The 19,628-nt window shown below is 35.9% G+C and overlaps 2 protein-coding genes across 6 annotated transcripts in view; both read left to right on the top strand.

The window, feature by feature from the left end:
* Positions 1-7,848, top strand: part of LOC145690718 (uncharacterized) — a 68,103-nt gene extending 60,255 nt beyond the window's left edge. For all 3 annotated transcript variants that reach the window (XM_081765896.1, XM_081765912.1, XM_081765904.1), the window contains exon 3: positions 4,839-7,848. In XM_081765896.1, the coding sequence (XP_081622022.1) occupies positions 4,839-6,177 (1,339 nt within the window). In that variant the 3' untranslated portion in view covers positions 6,178-7,848. The remainder of the gene's footprint in view (positions 1-4,838) is intronic.
* Positions 1-19,628, top strand: part of LOC145690704 (uncharacterized) — a 430,408-nt gene that overhangs the window by 153,960 nt on the left and 256,820 nt on the right. The gene's annotated exons all lie outside the window — the stretch shown is intronic.

The following is a 19,628-nucleotide window of genomic DNA, read 5'->3' on the forward strand; positions in this document are numbered from 1 at the left end:
AAAAAATTAAAAAATGATTGCAAGATCTTTGAACATTGCTGTTTAGAAACCTAGAGATGATGAATATAGGATTTAATGTCACAAATTAGTCTGTAAAGTAAATGAATACTGGGAAGACAGTAGGTAGATTAGATAACAGTACGAGCCATCATAAAAAATAGTATATTATATAACATGGCTTTGTTAGTATTATGAAACAAGATAATGGAACGAATCATTATCAGCATGTTGCTTAAGTAAAATTCACTTATTTTATTTATTTATTTTTACATATTTCTGGACATTATGGCCTTAAGCCCGTCACGTATGAGGGACAACGTCCTTCCGCAAGTACACTATCCGGGGAAGGGGCAAGGAAGAAAAGAATGGGGAAGGATGGAAGTGGCCTGAACCTGTATGTTAGGTACAATCTCGACATTCACCTAGAGTGAATGAGGAAAACTCAGGTAAAACCTCACTCAAGATGGCGTGTCTGAAAATGCTCTTACATCTTTTGTAACGAGTGTACCACTATAAATGGAACCCTTAAGTGATATATACCCTATTACTAGCACTCAAAGTTATGAAGAAGATGAATAACTGCGTTTACTAGTATTTTTAAAAGATATTGAAGAATACCTTTAGCTAAGGATAGAAGTCAGTGGAGAGCTTTTGTGAACGCGGCATTGAACCTACGGGTTCCATAGGCCATAGAGTTAGTTAGTTAGTTAGTTAGTTATTGAAGAATACCTTAATGTAAATTAAACAACTAACGTAATTTTTGGGAGCTAATATGTTAGGTAATTACTTCGTAGTTCAATCACAAAGCAATTGATAAATTAAGTACATGATAGTGAGTGTTACTAAGTAACAATCATAAAATGATGATGCGTGTCAATTTAAAACAAGATTGACTACATACAAGCTGGCTTATGATGACGTAGGAGCACACTTTTACGATCGGCGAAAGTACAAAGATGATAAGTAGAGCAGAGGAGGGTGAGGATGAGATGGAATGGAATAGAATAACACATGTTGCCAGTGTTCGAGTAGTCATGAATTCACGTGCCTGTATTTGTAAAACTATCTACTACGCCTTATTTGCTTACCGCCACTGTCTTCTGTCAACTTCACGTTTCCTATCTGCTACTTGCTCTCCGTGTGATTTGCTTAAAGTTGGAGCACAAAACTATAACATGATAAACATTCAGTTGAAAATGAGTGAAATACAATAATTGGTCGAATTAAAAGGTGTCAAAAGCCTCTGACGTTCACGTACACGTGTCAGTTAAAAATGTATTCCATGGGTCTTTAAACAGCGATATCTGAAGAAAAAAAACTTGTCCTGATTTGTTCTTTTTATATATATATAAAGAGGGCCAGACAAATGGATGACAGGGTGATAAGTCTTCACCATATTTGCATCTTTCATTCACAACCTACCTTTTGTGAACAGTTTTCTGAAGAATATGCTCTTTCGTGTACAAGGGAGCTGTTCTGCAGTGATGACTGTCGATCTGTACTGTGCCTTCCGAACCATATCACAACACACTGCCGAATGAATGAATTTCCAGTCAAAACGTTATGGTTTCTTCACAAATTTACTAGATGCGACAGTGACCATTACATAATACTACATGATACATTAGTTTCTTGTACTATTTCACAATCTAATCGGCGTGACATGAGTTTTACATATTTTTTTTTTACCAATTCATATAATAGCGTACAATAAAGCACATGAATGAGCATGTAGTGATGCAAAAATGAGTTAAGTGACAGTTTTTTTAGCACATTATTTTCAGATTATTTAGTGTTACGGTATTTACCTATTCATATACCTTGTGTTTAATCTTATTTTAAAAGTACAGGCTATTGTAAATGACCTTTACATTTCAAAGTTTAATAACTCACGTTTATTTATTTGCAATGACATGAAACTTATGTTATATGAAAGAAAAACTCGAAAAGTTTTAGCGGCTTACAACGGTGATGCTTAATTACCCATTCTGCTGCTAGGACGATAGTAAATCAAGATGACAGGAAATTAAAACAGAGGGCATTTTATGTTCTCGAATTTCATGTAAAACAGTCTATACTTGGTATTCAACAATGTTCCAGGATAAAGTTTGGGTTAGATATACTAAGTGGGCACTCAGTTTGGAAGTAGTACAAACAATTTAAAAAGACAGTGGGTGTATCTGCAAGAGAACATTAACAGACCAGCCACAAGTTGAGGAGAAAATAGTTGATCATGTGTGTGCGGCTTGGAAAGAGTATGGCCAGAAGCCTACAAAAATTAACAGTTTGTGCAAGCAAACAATTGAATTTGAAGCAGACAACAGTGTAGAAGAGTGCTACAACGTTCTGATTGAAATTGTTGCAAGTGCTTAAACCTGGTGACAAGGATAAGGGTCTTAAGTTCTGCGTAGCGAGCAAAACCTTACGGAAAGAGATGGATTCGTTGAGTCAGTTGTATTTAGTGATGAGCCTACCTTCCACCTTTCGCGGAAAGCAACAATCATAATATGAGGATCTGGGCTTTGAAAAATATCCATGGTTGTGGAGAACGTATTCATGATTCTTCCAAGAAAACATATTTTATGCAGTCACCCATAAAAAGTGTAGACCCTATATTTTTCGAGGAGGACACTATAAACGAACTTTCCTATCTTCGTATGGTGCAGACGGCTTTTTTCACAGCTGAAAAAAAAAAGACAGGACGGGGCACCTCCACATGTGCACCGGCTTATCATGAGGGAACTAAACTGAAGGTTACCAAATCAATGTATAGAACGAGCTGGTCGTGAGAATCTGGTTTTGCTTTCTCCTCCTTCCCTCGGTTAAGAGATATCACTCTGTGCTACTGGTTTGTGGGGTTATGTTAAAAATCAAATGTATCAGCCACCCTACCTAACAATTAACGTGACCGTCGAGTGTGCATGTAAGAAGTAGTTGTCTGTATTGACTCTGAGATGTTAGATAGAGTGTGGCAAGAATTGAAGTGTGCGGAGTTACAAAAAAGCAGTCATATTGAACATCTTCTGACGTAGAACATAACAGGTATGCATAATTTTTTTTTTAATTAGTTTTTCTTTCATTTAACGTAAGTTGCATGTCATTTTAAATAAATAAACATGAGTTATTAAACTTTCAAATCGAGATCATTTAGAATACCATTATATTTATTTAATACTCTTTATCACAAATTAGATTAGTCTTTAAAAATTAATTTATTTAAGTCCATGTGCATAATTCAGGTTTTCGCGTTATTTATGCCATATTCATTGTTTTCTGTACGTGAAAATAAATGAGGTCCTTGTCTTTCAATATTCAGTTCTGATGTTTGGTTTAGGTATTCTTAGAAGTGAAGTTAGCGTCCCTACAAAACGTACAATCAATCAATCTTAGGAGTGTAGAAATGAGGCTTTAATGTTAATCTCATGTTTAAATTGATGTTTGAGGTTGGAACTCAAATGTGAACTTTTATGTGTAGTTGGAGAATCTAATATTTATTTAAAATGTAGTTTTATTTAATTCCAGAAGTTTATTGTTATTATTAGACTTCCGAACTATGCTATGCAAAAGTGTCGGTCGTATGCGGCTTTCCCGGTGCGCCCGTCTATTGACAGGTAGGTCTATCAAAGCAAAAACTGTAAGGGATATCGAGATGCGGTTGTTTGCAGTCGATTCAATGTTATAAGGATAGGTTCCATTTACTATTAACTCCCAATTCAAACCGTAAGTGGTTCACATTAGTCGTTTGCTGTTTCAGCGTTTATCGCCATAGAGCGAAAATGATAACAGATAGCGAGAAGCGTTATTTTAAATGATTCAGCGTCTCAAGGCAACGTACTATGCGTATACATAACTCTCTTCTAAACCAGAAGTGGTTCAAATTTATAATTACTTTCGGTTTCGATACGTAGAGCGAAAGCAGTAAATGCTAACAAGTTGTGTTTTTCTCCAATCGATTTACTGTCCTAATAGCTTCCATCTACTTCATTAATCCTCTATTCAAACCAGAAGTGGTTAAAATTAATCATTTCCGGTTTCAACGTTTATCTCCATAGAACGAAAACTAACAGATAGCGAAAAGCTGTTTTTAGTAAACCATTCAATGTCTTATCCACAACAGTCTACCGAAACCGAAAGTCGTTCAAATTTATTATTTGTTTCAATACTGATTTCCGTAGAGCAAAAACGGTAAATGTTATCAAGGTGCGGTTTTTTGCAATCAATTCTCGTCTCAAGAATAGGTTTCATCTCCTCCGTTGAAGCTCTTTTCAAACCGGAAGTGGTTAAAATTAAACGTTTCCTGTTTCAACTCTAGTCGCCACATAACAAACACGATAGTAGATACCGAGAAGCCTTTTTGTTGTTGCAAACGATTCAGCGCCTCAAGACAACATATAATGATTACCCACAACACACCACCAAAACCGGAAGTGATTCAAATTTAGTATTTCCGGTTTCAGTACTGATTTCCGTAGAGCAAAGACGGTGAACGGTAAAAAGTATCAAGAAACATCTTTTTGCAATTAATTCAGTATCTCAAGAATAGGGTCTATCTCGTTCCTTAGGTCTCTATTAAAATCGGAAGTAGCTGAAATAAACGATTTTTAGTTTCCACCTTTATCGCCATAGAACAAAAATAGTAAGGAATACCGAGTAATGGCTTTTTGAAGATTGAACGTCCGAGGAACAGGCTGTATCTTTGATCTTGTTACTCTGTTGCAACCAGTAGTTATAGATGCACTACTGCAAGTTTGAATATTAAATTCGCATAGTTTGGAAGTCTTAGTTCCACACTGTGAACGATATTTATTATTATTAATCTATTTTGGATTGTCTTTCAGGACACAAATATGGTGTGAAACTTGTTTGAAGATTGCTAATTCAAATTGCCTCAAGAATCACGAAATCTGTAATTACAAGCAAGGAATGAGCAAACTTGAACTCCAGTTGCAGACAACAGTTGAACAAGCAGGTCAGATGCTGGAAACAGAATTAGCTATTCGTGAGCCATTGATGAAATATGTAGAATCTTGTCAAGTAGCAACTAATGAAATATCTAAACGTTTAAATGATTTGTATAGTGAAACAGCAATTGAATTACAAACAGCCAGATCAGAGATGGAAGAACTTTCCACATTGTATCCCTTAAAGAACCCTGAAAATAAAGAGCAAGCTATGTTGGATGCCTTTAGAAATGCTCAAAAGAAAGTAGAAAGTGCTCTTAAACGTTTGAAGCCTGCTGGAAAATCGAAATTTGTGTGGGATGCTGTTAATGGCGGTTCAGTTGTGTTTCAGGCGAGTAGTATGGTCGACAGTAATTACGATATCCCTGATACCGTGTTTAAGATTAATATTACAGAAGGAAGTGAAGCAGAAAGAGCTATCGCCTATATATTGTATTGTCTAATAAACGAAAAGACGCACGACAAATCTGTTGGGGTTGGTGCATATTTAGGCTCTCCTGATTCCTCTTGGACAGTTGTTGAAAAGGGTAGAAATGGCAAAAGAACCAATGCCGTTGATAATTCTGATGCTCGTTCCGTAGATGGTGATGGAACCAAATCGTACAGCAATGCTCTTAAGGAACCAAAGTCCCAAAGCTTGAGTGATCTTGTACCGTCTAAAGACTCAATTCCTAATCATGTCCCGTCTACTCGTTTCCCTCGGTGTTACTTTGACCTAACTGCGGATGGAGTACCACTTGGTCGTGTTGTATTCGAATTACGTCCAGATGTAGCTCCTAAGATGTGTCACAACTTTATTAGTCTCTGTACTGGAAGTACGGGTTATAGCTACAAAGGAAGTAAAATATTTAAGGCTCATATGAATGATCACATTGTTGGAGGGGATTTCATTAACAATGATGGTACAGGTGGGTTTAGCATATATAATCGGTCACTCTTCGTAGCTGATAATTGTTCTTTAAAGGACCAGGAAGGGGCTTTAAGAATGCGGGGCATGGGTACTACTCCCAATGGAGAGGGTCTTGTAGGGTCTCAGTTTCATATTTGGGTTGGAAAGCGTGATTTTAGAGATTTTAAACGTACATTGGTTATTGGTTTGGTAGTTCAGGGACTGGATATTTGTAAAAGAATATCTAATTTCAAAACATACAAGAATGAGAATAACTTATATCTCATTGAAAAGAAGGTGGTCGTAGTAAGGTGTGGGCAACTTTAATATTCAATTGTAAGTTTTGTTTAATGATAATTTATCTATGTAATATGCATAATGAATGGTATTTGATTTCTTTTATCATTAAAGAACACAATATGTAAGTCTATGCTGTCAGTTAGTAATACTGTTTATTTCAAGAATTAGGAAAAAAAAAAACTAAAGTAATTTTAAATATATTTTTTTCATTTCTGAAATATAAGATCTTTTTTTAAAAAAATATATATACAAAACTTTTCCGGGACGCTATTAAGATGTAACACTTTTGTTAGTTATATTTGCAATTTTAATATCCTTATAGTTGCTAAGAGATACAATAATAATAATATTAATGATAAGGTATTTAAATCCTTTTAATCGTTTGAAACAATATTTTTTTGTTGTCTTAGCATACGAATGGTGCGAATAATGTTAAAATTTGATTCTCTTCCTTAATAAGTTGCTTTTATAATTTTCTGAAATATATTTCACTAATTATATGTGATATGCAGGGTATTTCGGAGGATATTATATATTCTTTGGGAGATAATAGATTGCCAGTGCTGAATCTGAGTGAATAAACTCCGATTCCGATTCTCGGCGGCTTTGGGAGATTGAAGATGATAATAAAGACTACACTTGACGTAATATGAGTAGGTATTATAAAAAGAAATGATTCCGCATCTGAGATATTTTGTGATCAGTTTCATATTAGAAGACATGTTTATTTTCCTCCGTTAATCTTACTTACTAGCACGCTGCGTATGTGCACTTTGTTTTGTGGCTGTTGCAGGTTTTTAACATTGAATAACGTGAGCGAAAGCAGTTGAAATGCAAGAGAGGAAGTTGAGTACCTCTTCCTCGCCACTCCTCGGAATGTTGGGGCTTCTTGAAAACTTCACCTTTCATCCAGTCTCATGAGCAGAACTCGAGATATCTAAGCTTGGATGACCAAACTACCATAGTCAATTCTGGGTAGTGTTGGTTGAAGTACTGTGTCACTACCTAGCTACAATGTGGTGAATTTCCGTAGTATAAATACACCACCAGCCCGTACATATTCGACCCTTCAAGACAGGCTTTCAAGATCGTCAGATATCAAATGTTGCAAAATACAAAATAAAGTGATCCCGTAAAATGAGTGCTAAAATTCAGAAATGAAAACTTCTAGATGCTTACGTTATGTATTAAAAATAATCTAATTTAATAGAGGCAAATATTTATAGGCTATATAAAGAAAAGTTTGCCAATAAATATCATCTGTAGTTGGATCATACGAAGTTAATTTCCACGAAGGGTACTTGAATAGCATTGAGGATGTGTTTTCTGAACGACATACGGAAAGTATTTAAGGATTAGGAATTTTTTAAAGGCTGCTTACAAAACTTCTAAATCGTTATCTTTCGTTTACTGTACAGTCGTGGTAAAATTCGTTCATCCGTGCTTCTTGTGCTATTTTAGATTCCGTTGGCTCCATCTCTTAATCTATTAGAAACCGGACACATATTTACATAGTTTATTACTATTATTATTATTATTTATTCAGCATCGTTTACTCTATCATCTCCCAAAGTATGATCTCTTTATTTTGGAATGCTTATAATTCACCTTAAATTTTATACTATTATAAACTACGTATATAATATTAACAAGAATATATTGTTACATAAAAGAAAAATAATAAAAATTTGAACACAATATTTAAGTGTAATTATTTCAAGTTAGAACACAGCACTATAGACGTATAGATTCATTGTAACTTGTCCGCCTTATTTATTTATTTATTTCGATCGATTTGTTTCTGATGTCTTGATGCAGCACCAAAACTATGAAAGATAGATTTACTAGTAGAATCTGAAACACTACTCGGGTTGCATTCGAAGCATTGATAGTTTCGTCCGTGCTTGAACTTGCAACCACATATAACGAGCACTTTATTCATGGGAACTCTTAATAGGCTTTATCAATACTTTTAACTGAAATTTAGACGATGACCTCAAAGAACCCATAATAAATTACTAATGAACTTTCAAAAGAGAAAAAAGATATTTCTGGTAATCAATTATTTTGGTCAAAATAGTCAATTAACCATTAATTGCCAGAAAGATTATATATATATATATAATTTTTTATCCTTTCATGGCAGAAAAATAAACTTGGATATATGGGCCTTTGGCGTGAGCCATCCGGTTCAATTTCCGGTATGAACTCGTGGATCCTCCCCTCTGGCTGCCGTGGGTGCCTTTGGTACATGAAGTCTCGGGTACAAATCAATGATTCTTATTCTATCTTAAATGGCAGCTCCATGCCTCAGATAGCGTCGATGCGGGAATGCGGCATTAGCCTCCAAATCCACAAGATGATAATAAATGTCTCCTGTGCACAAGACCGCCAGCAAATACTTTTTTTCTGGATTCAAGATTGTGAAAATTCGGAAGATCTATGACGTATTAGATTCAAGTAAGTAGTTGAAAATGTCGTCTACAGAAGTATATTTGTCAGTTTACGCTAGATATCTTACACGGAGAACTAATTTTGCCTTGTGTATCTGGAATTCAAGTACATTAGAATAACGATTCAAATGAGGAACAATCAATTTCTTCTCTCCTCCTTTCTAACGTAGTTGTTAACACATGTTCAGAAGTATTTGTCATCTAAGATGGAAGGAGTATAGCGGACGGTTCACCGGAATGATTAAGACGGGGACGTGACAAATATGCTCCTCCAAATGTCAATTCGTTCCTAATTTTGCTTCGAGTATAAAATTATGTATAAAGTGTGTGTAATTTATACAGGAATAACACATTTTAATAAAGGCCATACCCAAGAAGAAGATATTTGAAGTAAGAACTAAGGGACATGTCAGAAGAACTCAACGGGAATATCATAGAATAGACTCAACTTGGGGTAAAAATTTGGAAGGGGTAACAGTTTTTCAATATTTACAAGATAGAACTACGTTCTGGCAACCTTGTTTCATATGGGAAAAATCTTAGAGCAGAGATAAGTAATCTAGTGCAGTCAAATTAGCAAAAAGTAAGGAACAAATTAGTAACAATATGATAATTGGTAGAGATGTTGGGAATGATGCTCTAAACATACTAAAAGTCCCCTGAAATACCAGGTGACCTTCGCCGCCGTATTGGAAAATGGCCGCCGGAAGTATCAAATGAACAATACCCAGATAAAAATAGCAATATCTTCGTTATGGTTGAACACAAAGAGTTAAACTTAGTGCCGTTTTATAGAACATAGATAACACAATATTTTTTTTTTAAAGAGAAACAATTTTTCATAAAACGTATACTTTTAGAAATATTTAGCTCTAAATTCTAAAATTCCGAAAACTTCCGTCAAACTGATTTAAAATTTTATTGAACTTAGGATGTAATTATAAACAAGTTAAAATTTGACAAATGTTGATAAAGATTATTTAAATGACATAGTAAAATCCCAAAACTTCTTCGTTCGCCATATTGGAAAATGTACAAATGTCCGAAGTAATTGAAAGATGATATTTTGTTAAGTGAAATACAAAATCTGGACCGGGCTAAATATTTGAGAAACTGTAAATGCAGTCGATCCGAAGCCAATTGGGATCAATGGTGGTGCAAGGGGGAAACATTATGACGTGTTTAAGGTTGTCCTCCGCCATCTTGGTGACCGCCATCTTGGAATCAACTTGTTTATTTTAAATGACAACATGGCCGTGTGACATATTAAATAACATCCTCGTTCGAAGAGAAACCCAATGGTAAGGTTATTTTTTCCAAAACCTACAACTGTTTTGAAGTTGTGAATAGATTTAGGATATGTTATATGTGAAATGCTGTGAAATGTGCTGTGCGAAGTTTCGAATTGAAGGACAAAGATAAAACAAAAAGCAAGCTTTGTAACATCTCACATTACGTATTCTTTAATAACCAGGAAAAGAGAGAGCTAACACACATGAGACAATTACAATCACATGACATGTTCAGCATGCCCACCGTTCTGTTCTATGCACATCCTTAACCGTGTGACCCTGTGCTTAGCACTCTTCGAAGCATAGTTGGTGATATTTGTTCACATACGGTAATAATTCTTCTTTTCGGGTAGCCAATGTCAATAATTTTACACTGGCAGGCAATAGCTTTAAAGTGTCCCCAAAGATAGAAATCCAACAGAGTTAGATCGGGAACCTTGCTGGCCACTCAACTGGTCCATGCCAACCTATCCAGCAACCGGGAAAGTGTTCATTGAGCCATCGGTTACATTACGACCATAATGCGGTGCCTCATCTTGTTGCCAATATTGATGAAATCACCCTTCCTCTTCCAACAAAAGTGGCATAAAGTGTTGTCAAACATATCTCCATGTTGTGCAGCATCCCATTACTTATTTGTGTTCAACAGTTTCTCTCATCTCAGTGCTTAATCATGAAAATGTTATGTAATCTCAGTTATGCTTAATGCATGATGAAAATGTTATGTTTAATCATGAAAATGTTACCTTATGCCGAAAATTCTGCTCTACTTAGTGAATAACTTTGGGATAATAATGGAGTACGCTAGTTAGAACTTTCTGGATGTGCTTATCTAGAAACCGTAACCATTGCAAGGGTTGTTAAGACCTTCAAAGCTTGTAGAATTGTTCTGCTGAATAGACGCGAATTCAATTATGTATGTACTTTCCTTCATGTGGCACAGATGGAAGTTTCGAAGATTTTGAAGAAGCTGGAGCTGCAGACGAGTGTGCAAACACAAAATCTGATGTAGGAATAACAATTCAATTGCAGTAGGAGCACGAACAGTTCAAAGAGAAGGGCCCCTGGAACATCCGATCCTTGCTGCTCTAAATTGTTTTTGGTGGTAAATCAGCTGTTAAATTCTTCTTATGGTAAATAAAAGAAATACTGATGCAAGGGTCGGTGGCGTGGTCCTGTAATCTAGCTCATTTAAAGGTAAAATAGTGTGATGGAGAATGTCTTATACTGTGAGGCTTGATCTTCTGCGATAGTCTGTGCATGTGCCAACTGCTCGGGACTCAAGATCCAGTCGTGCTTCTGGTCCTTTAACCTTAATAATACATCTGGTCTTCATGCCATCGATACTTGTTTGTTTATTGTCAACACAACATGCTATAGCCCAATTACAGTGTTGTAAATTACGCAATTACATGTTCATAACTCTTGATAACTCATGATAATGGCATTTCTAAATGTCTTAGGCGACATATCACATATCAAATTCATTGTTATTTGAACATATTCTATTATACAAAGCTGTTGTCCTCCAGATTGGTGATTTCATCATTATATTAGTTCTTGACTTTTTTTCAGTAATAAAGACCAGTGTTTTTTACGTATTTTTAATGAGGGAACATGAAAATTCAATAATAATAATAATAATAAACTAAATCAGGACCATCCAAAATATTTTGCGTTACTTTTTGAATGAATAATAAATCAACCATATGCCGTCTTTGTTCTAGTGTTGCAATATGAAAGTTAGCAAGAATGGTTTTACAGCTGTCATAAGTAGGACAAATGTGAGTTTCTTTATACAGGGTGTGGCAGCGTTCATAGTAGGATATTAAAAACACATCATCAGGCACTAACTGTAATTTATTTATTACCTCTTATGTCAATTAATAGTTAAAGGTATGGCATTTACTAATGTGTAAGTCATTGTCCATTGCGTGGATTACTTTTTGAATATGACTCCTGTCAAATGATGTCCCTTCTGCACAACACATTCATCTAGGCGGCATTGGAAGCTTTCCATAACTCAGCGTAACGTATTCCCTGGGACATTGCCGACGGCAGTTCTGATGCGATCCTTCAACTCAGGAATGGTAGCACAACGTGTTCGGAACACTTCTTGCTTCAGGTAGTCCCAAAGGAAAAAGTCTGCACATGAAAGATCAGATGAGCGAGGCGGCCAGGAAATGTCACCAAAATGGGAAATTACTCTACCTGGAAATATCTGTCGCAAGAAATCCATGCAAATACTGGCTGTATGCGAGGTCGCTCCGTCTTGTTGAAACCATAATTGTTCCACATCGACCTTGCAGCATCTTTAGGTAGCGTTCACTGGTGACAGTTACAGCCACACCACTGCCATCCTCAAAGAAGTAAACGCCAATAATCCCAAAGGAAGCAACAGCACACCACACTGTGACATGAGAACTGTGCAAGGGCTTGATGAGCAGTTAATGCGGGTTTACATCACTCCAATAACGCATATTATGTTTATTTACTGAACCACATAACTCGAAATGAGCTTCATCTGACATCAGGATGGTGTGTAACATTTGTGGATTTTGGCGAAGGAGATCACGCATGATAAGCAGAATGTTTCCCGTGAAACCCAAATGCGAGGCCTAATTTCCTTAACAATCTGCAGCTTATATGGGTGAAAATGTAAATGCTATATTGTGCCAATACTGCTAACTAATAAAGTAAAAGTTATATAAAAGAAAACAAAGGCAAGAAGTTCATAATTATGCCATTTTCCTATATCTGGGAGCCATGTTTCGGTACTTTTTATTTTTAGTTTTTATTTTTTGAATTAAGTTTAGTTAATTTCTGAGACATAAATAAATATCTAGATAATTTAAGTAGCGGTTGGATAATTACAAAATACTGAAATATATTGTATCTATTGGTAGAAATAAAAGAAAAAAGTGAGATGCATCTTTTCTATTTTCTTTATGGTAACATACAAGAAATTTTTAGTAGATACTTACATCTTAATTTTTAGTCTAGGCTCTGTCCATAAGAGCTGTAGAAAAGTCGGGGATGACAGCAGATCTCTTCAGAACCTGTTAGAGAGTGATCGATTAATGAAAAAAATCGAAGGTAACATTTCCGCAACCGGGGCCTCCATTGTGAAATTCAATATTCAAAATGGCGCCCGCGCGCAAGTAATAAATTATATTTGAACTAAAATATCTTCTCACAGAAACAAGTTATAAACTTCATTTTTCTACCAAATTAAAGAGAATTGATAGTAGAAGTAAGAAAACTGGATATATTGTTTACATGTTGCCGCCATATTTAAAAATAACGGTTACTTGAACCAAAATGAGCTTTCCTCGTTTATCTTTTTTCATTTCATGACAAATAACTATGAAGTTATTAAAAATATGAAAACGCAGTCCAAACTAATTAAAGGAGCATAATCTTAGCTTTCTATCGTTACCAATATCTTTAGTAGATCTTAAAAAATGACGGAGCTATTTAAATTTAAGTGGCGCAGGGTGTAGTGTTTTTGGACTGTTTAATAAATTACCGGAAAAACATTCACTACGCGCAAAACTTTCAAAGCTATTACTTTTCAACAAATTAAAATAGTCCATTCATTTTATCGATAAATTAAAGGTAATATGTTGCTGTGTGGTAGGAAATGAAATAATAATATTATTGCATTTGTCAAATATTATTATTAACATGTTCGTTTATATAATATGTAGCTAATGTTGCAGACTCTAATGTGGACAGTGGAATAATAAAACTCCATAGTTGGCAGTAATATCCTAGACAATGACTATATGAAACCTGTTTGGCTTCTCCCTATCCCGAAACACCTCTTTCTCTGTATCCGTATTAGATGTAAATGCCTGCACCATTTGCCAGAATCGTGACAAATCTTCAGGTGAAGCAATGCCATCTTTCCGAAGGAGAGAGGTTATAGCTGCTGCTGAAATTCGCAAGGATGGTGTTCTGAAAAGACTTAAGGATCTCAGTGAAGTGCAAAATTACCGAGTCTAAGAAAACTAATAAAAGTGGAGTACTTAATAACGTGGCGCCAATCATCGAGAAACTATTGGATGAGGATGTGGTTTGACATTGTCGGAAATTCGAGGCTTCATTAATGGAAAAAGTGAACTGACTTTTAATAACAAGAAGTTAAACTTTGGAGAAAAAGTAAGGTTTTCGAAGCCTTCGAAAACAAATAAACCGATTCTAGGTTTCAACTCATTATTTAGAGCCGAAGAAGTAGCTGACAAACTGAGATCGATTAACATACTTACGAGTGAAGCGAAAGAAGTACGAACGGTTCTCCGTCACACAAATTTCGGTATTGAAGGAGAATTTGGTGACAGTCAGCAACTTCATAAGTCCTGGCCAATAACTAGAATTCCTCAACTTTTTTTGATTTCCTAGCAGAAGTACTACAAGTGGGCAAGCTGAACATCATATCTGGGGCGCAAGCGAAGATCTACATATCACTGACGAAGACAGTGAAAATGATCTTGAAGAATTGTCCGACCAATAAACTTTAAATTTTCAGAATCTATTGAAATCAATTTTCCAGACTTTATTCTATAATATATATCGTAGTAGGAAAGCAACCTCCATGCATTTGATGGTGGCACATTCAATTCATGAGAAATGAAAAATCAGACAACTAATCTCAACTATGAATAAATTAAGTGTGTCAGTTGGCTACAAAGATATCATGCAAGCACGAAGCAACCTTGCACAATACACACTAAAGACCTGTTCCTCCACCTTGTCTTTTTCAAGCCACTCTCAGGGTGATAGTTTCACGGTAGGAACTATGGACAATTTCGACCGTGAAGACGTTACTATGTCAGGAATCCATGATAGCCACGATACAGTCATGGTGCTTTTCCGGGAAGTGTCAACAAAATTCCCATCGAAACCGAAATTGTCGAATTCGGTATTAGCAAGACCTCCAGTGCAAGATCTGCGATTCTTGCTTCCATCTCAGCAATTGAAGAAATAAGAAAGGAAGGTACAACCTATATCGATTCCAAACACGCTGACAATTTCTCCCGAACTGTATGATTTGGACATCGATAATCTGCTTCAGAGTGAGTTTACTCAAGACATAATGCATTCTGCATACGAGCTAGAAACCAAATAATCCACTCTAACGCGGGGTACTGTGAATGCGATAATAACGGATTCAGATGTTTCCAAGAAACAAGTTGGCTTTCTTCCAGTACTGCCGTGTCCAGTAACGGAATATAATAGTGTATACACAACAATGAAAAAACTTCCAGATCCTAATCTTCACCTCACTTAAACCAATCTTCAATGCCTGTAGTATGTGACGAACGGGTGTATTACATTGCTGCCGAAATTCAACTTAGGAGCAATGAATTTTCAAACATTGTACTCATGCTAGGATCATTCCACATGACCTTCTTGTCTGCACAGGAAAGTACATTTCTGGTAGTGATTTGGAGTCTCTTTTCATAGAAAATTTCAGGGTCCAAAGTAACCGAAAGTATTCTAAAGGGAACTATCTACGTTAGGGCAGTGAGAGGTATGTTTATGATTGCAGATGTGTTTATACTAAAGGGAAGGCTTTCCTGGAAGAAGAAGGTGAATATTATATCTGTCATCCAGCAGTTCGTGGACACTATGACTATTATGAAAGAAAGACAAGCTTAACGTGCACTTACCAGTTCATGGGCTTGGTCATTAATTCAGATGAAATATCGAAGCTTTGCAGAACTTTTCAGAGAAACTCAGCTCAATCTCGGAGCAGGGCCGCTGCCTTGAACAGTTTTTACATCTTTTATTTCTGTTGAAAAGCCTTATAAGAGCTGACCAAGAACAATACTGGCCGCTGCATCTGTATATTGTACAGCAGTTGCTCCCGGTAATCATGGCATTCAATAGAATCAATTTCCTGTGGTGCGCGTCCCTCTACCTTGAACAGATTAGAAATTTAGAGACCCAACACTCGGAAATAAATGCTCAGTTCATGAATGGCCACTTCGTAGTCAGAAGAACGAACAATGTATTTAACACAGTTGGTGCTGATATGATACTTGAACAGATTATAAATAGATCGAAGAAATCATCGGAAGGAATTATGGGTCAGACGCTCAGAAGAAATTATATTACGGAGTGGGAACTGTTGTACCACGAAGTTCTTTCGACATGCCAAATCTTCAGTCAGATTCTTGGTATATCACAAACACACCATGAGTTTCTTGGTAATGTTCTTGATGAAGTTCGTAATTTTGTTAACAGAATGGTAGAATTTTATGGAGCGCAGGGAAATCCAGTACAAAGTTCACAGTCCTGTGAAGTTGTACCATTTCACGTCGCATGAAGTTACACCAGATTCTAATGCACAAGAAATCCTGAATTACCTGACACATAACCATGAAGCTTATGTTTATGTCGCATTCACAAACGTGCGATTTTTGTACAAAACAACTCCGTTGTCGAAGATCATTCACAGACGAAAACTTCCACTGTTTCGCCAAGCAAATAGAGTTGTCTACTTTGCAAAAGTTGTTGAGACCGTCTGAGTACGTTTTCGAAGGACATTCGTCAATGAATACAGCAATTATTGCTGATGTTATGATTCAACTTCGTAAAACTCGAGTGAAAGGTTTACAAACATTTGCTGATCTGTTCGATGTATTCTACAGGAGCTGCAGCAACGTTTACACACGCATCCGCAGGGATTTTATATGACTATCTAATCAGCTCGGTCAAAAATGTGGAAAGACAGCAATGGGAAACCGCCTCACCTATACTACTAACTAATCTGTCATGTACACATTCCTACCGGTGCAAATGGAGAGAGTTTGGGCTTTCCCGGAAAACAAAATTGAAATTCAAGATATCTTAAAAGACTACCTTTGCACAAAAGCAAAGTTTATCGTCTTTGAAATGTATCTGAGTGAATTACTGCTTGAAAATGGTGCAACTCCTGCTATATCTCACTGCCTCTTCAATTGTTCCAAAAATTACACGAGTGTTTCATGTTGGTTGTCAATAATTTTACATTATGCTCTGAAAAGAAATATGCAAATATTCTCTAAAGCACAGCTAAAGTCATATATTCGAAAAATTTTGAAACTGTAGAAAACCTTAGTTAAACATTACTAACTCTCACAAGCAACATGATATTACCATCAAATTAAAGTAAATTCTCATGACATCAAAGTCTGCAAAATAAAACAATATAATAATTATATTAGCTACATATTATATGAACGAACATGTTAATAATAATATTTGGCAAATGCAATGACATTATTATTTCATTTCCTACCACACAGCAACATATTACCTTTAATTTATCGATGAAATGAATGGACTATTTTAATTTGTTGAAAAGTAATAGCTTTGAAAGTTTTGCGCGTAGTGAATGTTTTTCCGGTAATTTATTAAACAGTCCAAAAAACACTACACCCTGCGCCACTTAAATTTAAATAGCTCCATCATTTTTTAAGATCTACTAAAGATATTGGTAACGATGGAAAGCTAAGATTATGCTCCTTTAATTAGTTTGGACTGCGTTTTCATATTTTTAATAACTTCATAGTTATTTGTCATGAAATGAAAAAAAGAAACGAGAGAAACTAATTTTTGGCCCAAGTAACCGTTATTTTTAAATATGGCGGCAACATGTAAACAATATATCCAGTTTTCTTACTTCTACTATCAATTATCTTTAATTTGGTACAAAAACGAAGTTTATAACTTGTTTCTGTGAGAAGATATTTTAGTTCAAATATAATTTGTTAATTGCGCGCGGGCGCCATTTTGAATATTGAATTTCACAATGAAGGCCCCGGTTGCGGAAGTGTTATCTTTGATTTTTTTCATTAATTGATCACTCTCTAACAGGTTCTGAAGAGATCTGCTGTCATCCGCGACTTTTCTACAGCTCTTATGGACAGAGCCTGGATTATTTAAATTAAAAACCTGCACTGAGGGAGACCTACTGGCATATGAACTCCTTGTAAATTTGTTCTCTTTTCTATAACCAAAACTAAGGTTCAACTTACGGAAACAAATTAGAAGGTAGTAAAGCCTTATCCATCTTCGCTCTTGAATAGAGAATCACTATGATTATGAATACTCAACAACAATCCAATATGAACAAGTGTCTATCTCTCTCCCTTTTGTTTATTTTGCACCCAGTTTATATATCGTTTTGCCTTTCACCCGTTGTACTCATACTTGTATTTGTTTTTGTTTTTGACTTACTCTAATCTTAGAAGTCTTTGCTTCCTAGAAAGTGAAAATTTCCTATTTTCAGGAAGTATTACTTAATCCTATTTTTACAATAATATTAAATTCTCTCTTTTTTATATACACATTTAATGGTCCAAATCATATCACAATTCATCCGTTGTGACCAATGTGTACACCCCTAAACAATGTGTTTTCGATTTACCTGCAATTTTGTTTCGTTGTCCCTGTGATAATCTCATATATTCATATATCAAAGAGGGCAGGGGCAGATGAAGGGAGGGGGTTACTTTCAGTGTAGATTGTGCTATTGTTTCCAGACATATACGTGTATTCGTGATCCGTTTCAATGACACTCTCACTATTGTTAATGTCTAGCAATACCATGTGTCATATTTCCTATTACTAACTACAACGCGACCGACATGGCCAAGAAACTTTTTATGTTGGTCGTCGCAATGAGCAGGCATCTTTTCAGAAGTGTTCACGAGTTTCCTCGCGGTTCTTCCATTGTATAGAATATTTTCATTTCCTCAACTTTTTTCATATTTCTTTAATTATCCGTCTCCTTTAGCCTAAAGAGCAAACTCTGTGGAATGTTATTTTGTTTCAAACAAATCTGAAAAGATAACTTACTATTTTCGATATATCTACCTTCATAACACGATTTTTCCCTCTTTTTGTTACATAACCAGTATTGTAGGTTTTATGTGTCATCATCTCCCATACATTGTAAACAATCTGTTGTTCGGTACGTAGGAGGGGGGAAAAGGGGTACATGTAACTCAGTGTTCGTGTGCACCTATATGACAAGGGGTTCCACTTTAGATCTACGACCAACAGAGTTTGTGATGACGAACATTGTATCTGTTGTTCTTATTTGCGTTTTTTTTTTTTTTTCGGGGATACTCCCATTTTCTTGCAAGTTCTCATTGGGTCAGTTTTTCCAAAATCATTACGTATTATTAATGTACGTCTTCTTTACCATACAGATAATAACTGTGGGTCATGAACCTGCAGATGTAATGATATTTAATTTCCCTCTATCCACTACATTCAGCTCAACTGTAGTTATGCAACCATGCACACCGCACTAAAAATTCTTCACCATCTTGATTTTGTCCAAAATATTGATGGTCTTTCAACGACTTTTTGTTACTTGGTGGTACGTTGTTCTATCTGGCATGAATCGGACTCATCTGTCCTAACGGAATACCCGGGACCCCCACTTCCTGTGGTGTACTCCCTTGCACCGCCAGTGAACGATTCAGAATCATGCATTTTCGGATAGAGCAGATTACAAGTCTAAGACAATAACATGCCGTCCCAGCTCAATAGCTAATAGTTTTGGAGATATTCGCCTCCAAAGTTCATTTTCCCACGATTTTTGACAGTCCTAGTTCTGAAACTATGCACTTTTGACCACGGGTCCATATAAACTTTTTTCCTTATTTTGATGTGAGGAATCACCTGTTTCAGTTTGTCGGTCTAGTTCATTAACATCCTATATATCGGTTGT

Source organism: Thermobia domestica, chromosome 1, assembly GCF_964235325.1.
Source record: "Thermobia domestica chromosome 1, izTheDome1.hap1.1, whole genome shotgun sequence".
Lineage (NCBI taxonomy): Eukaryota > Metazoa > Arthropoda > Insecta > Zygentoma > Lepismatidae > Thermobia > Thermobia domestica.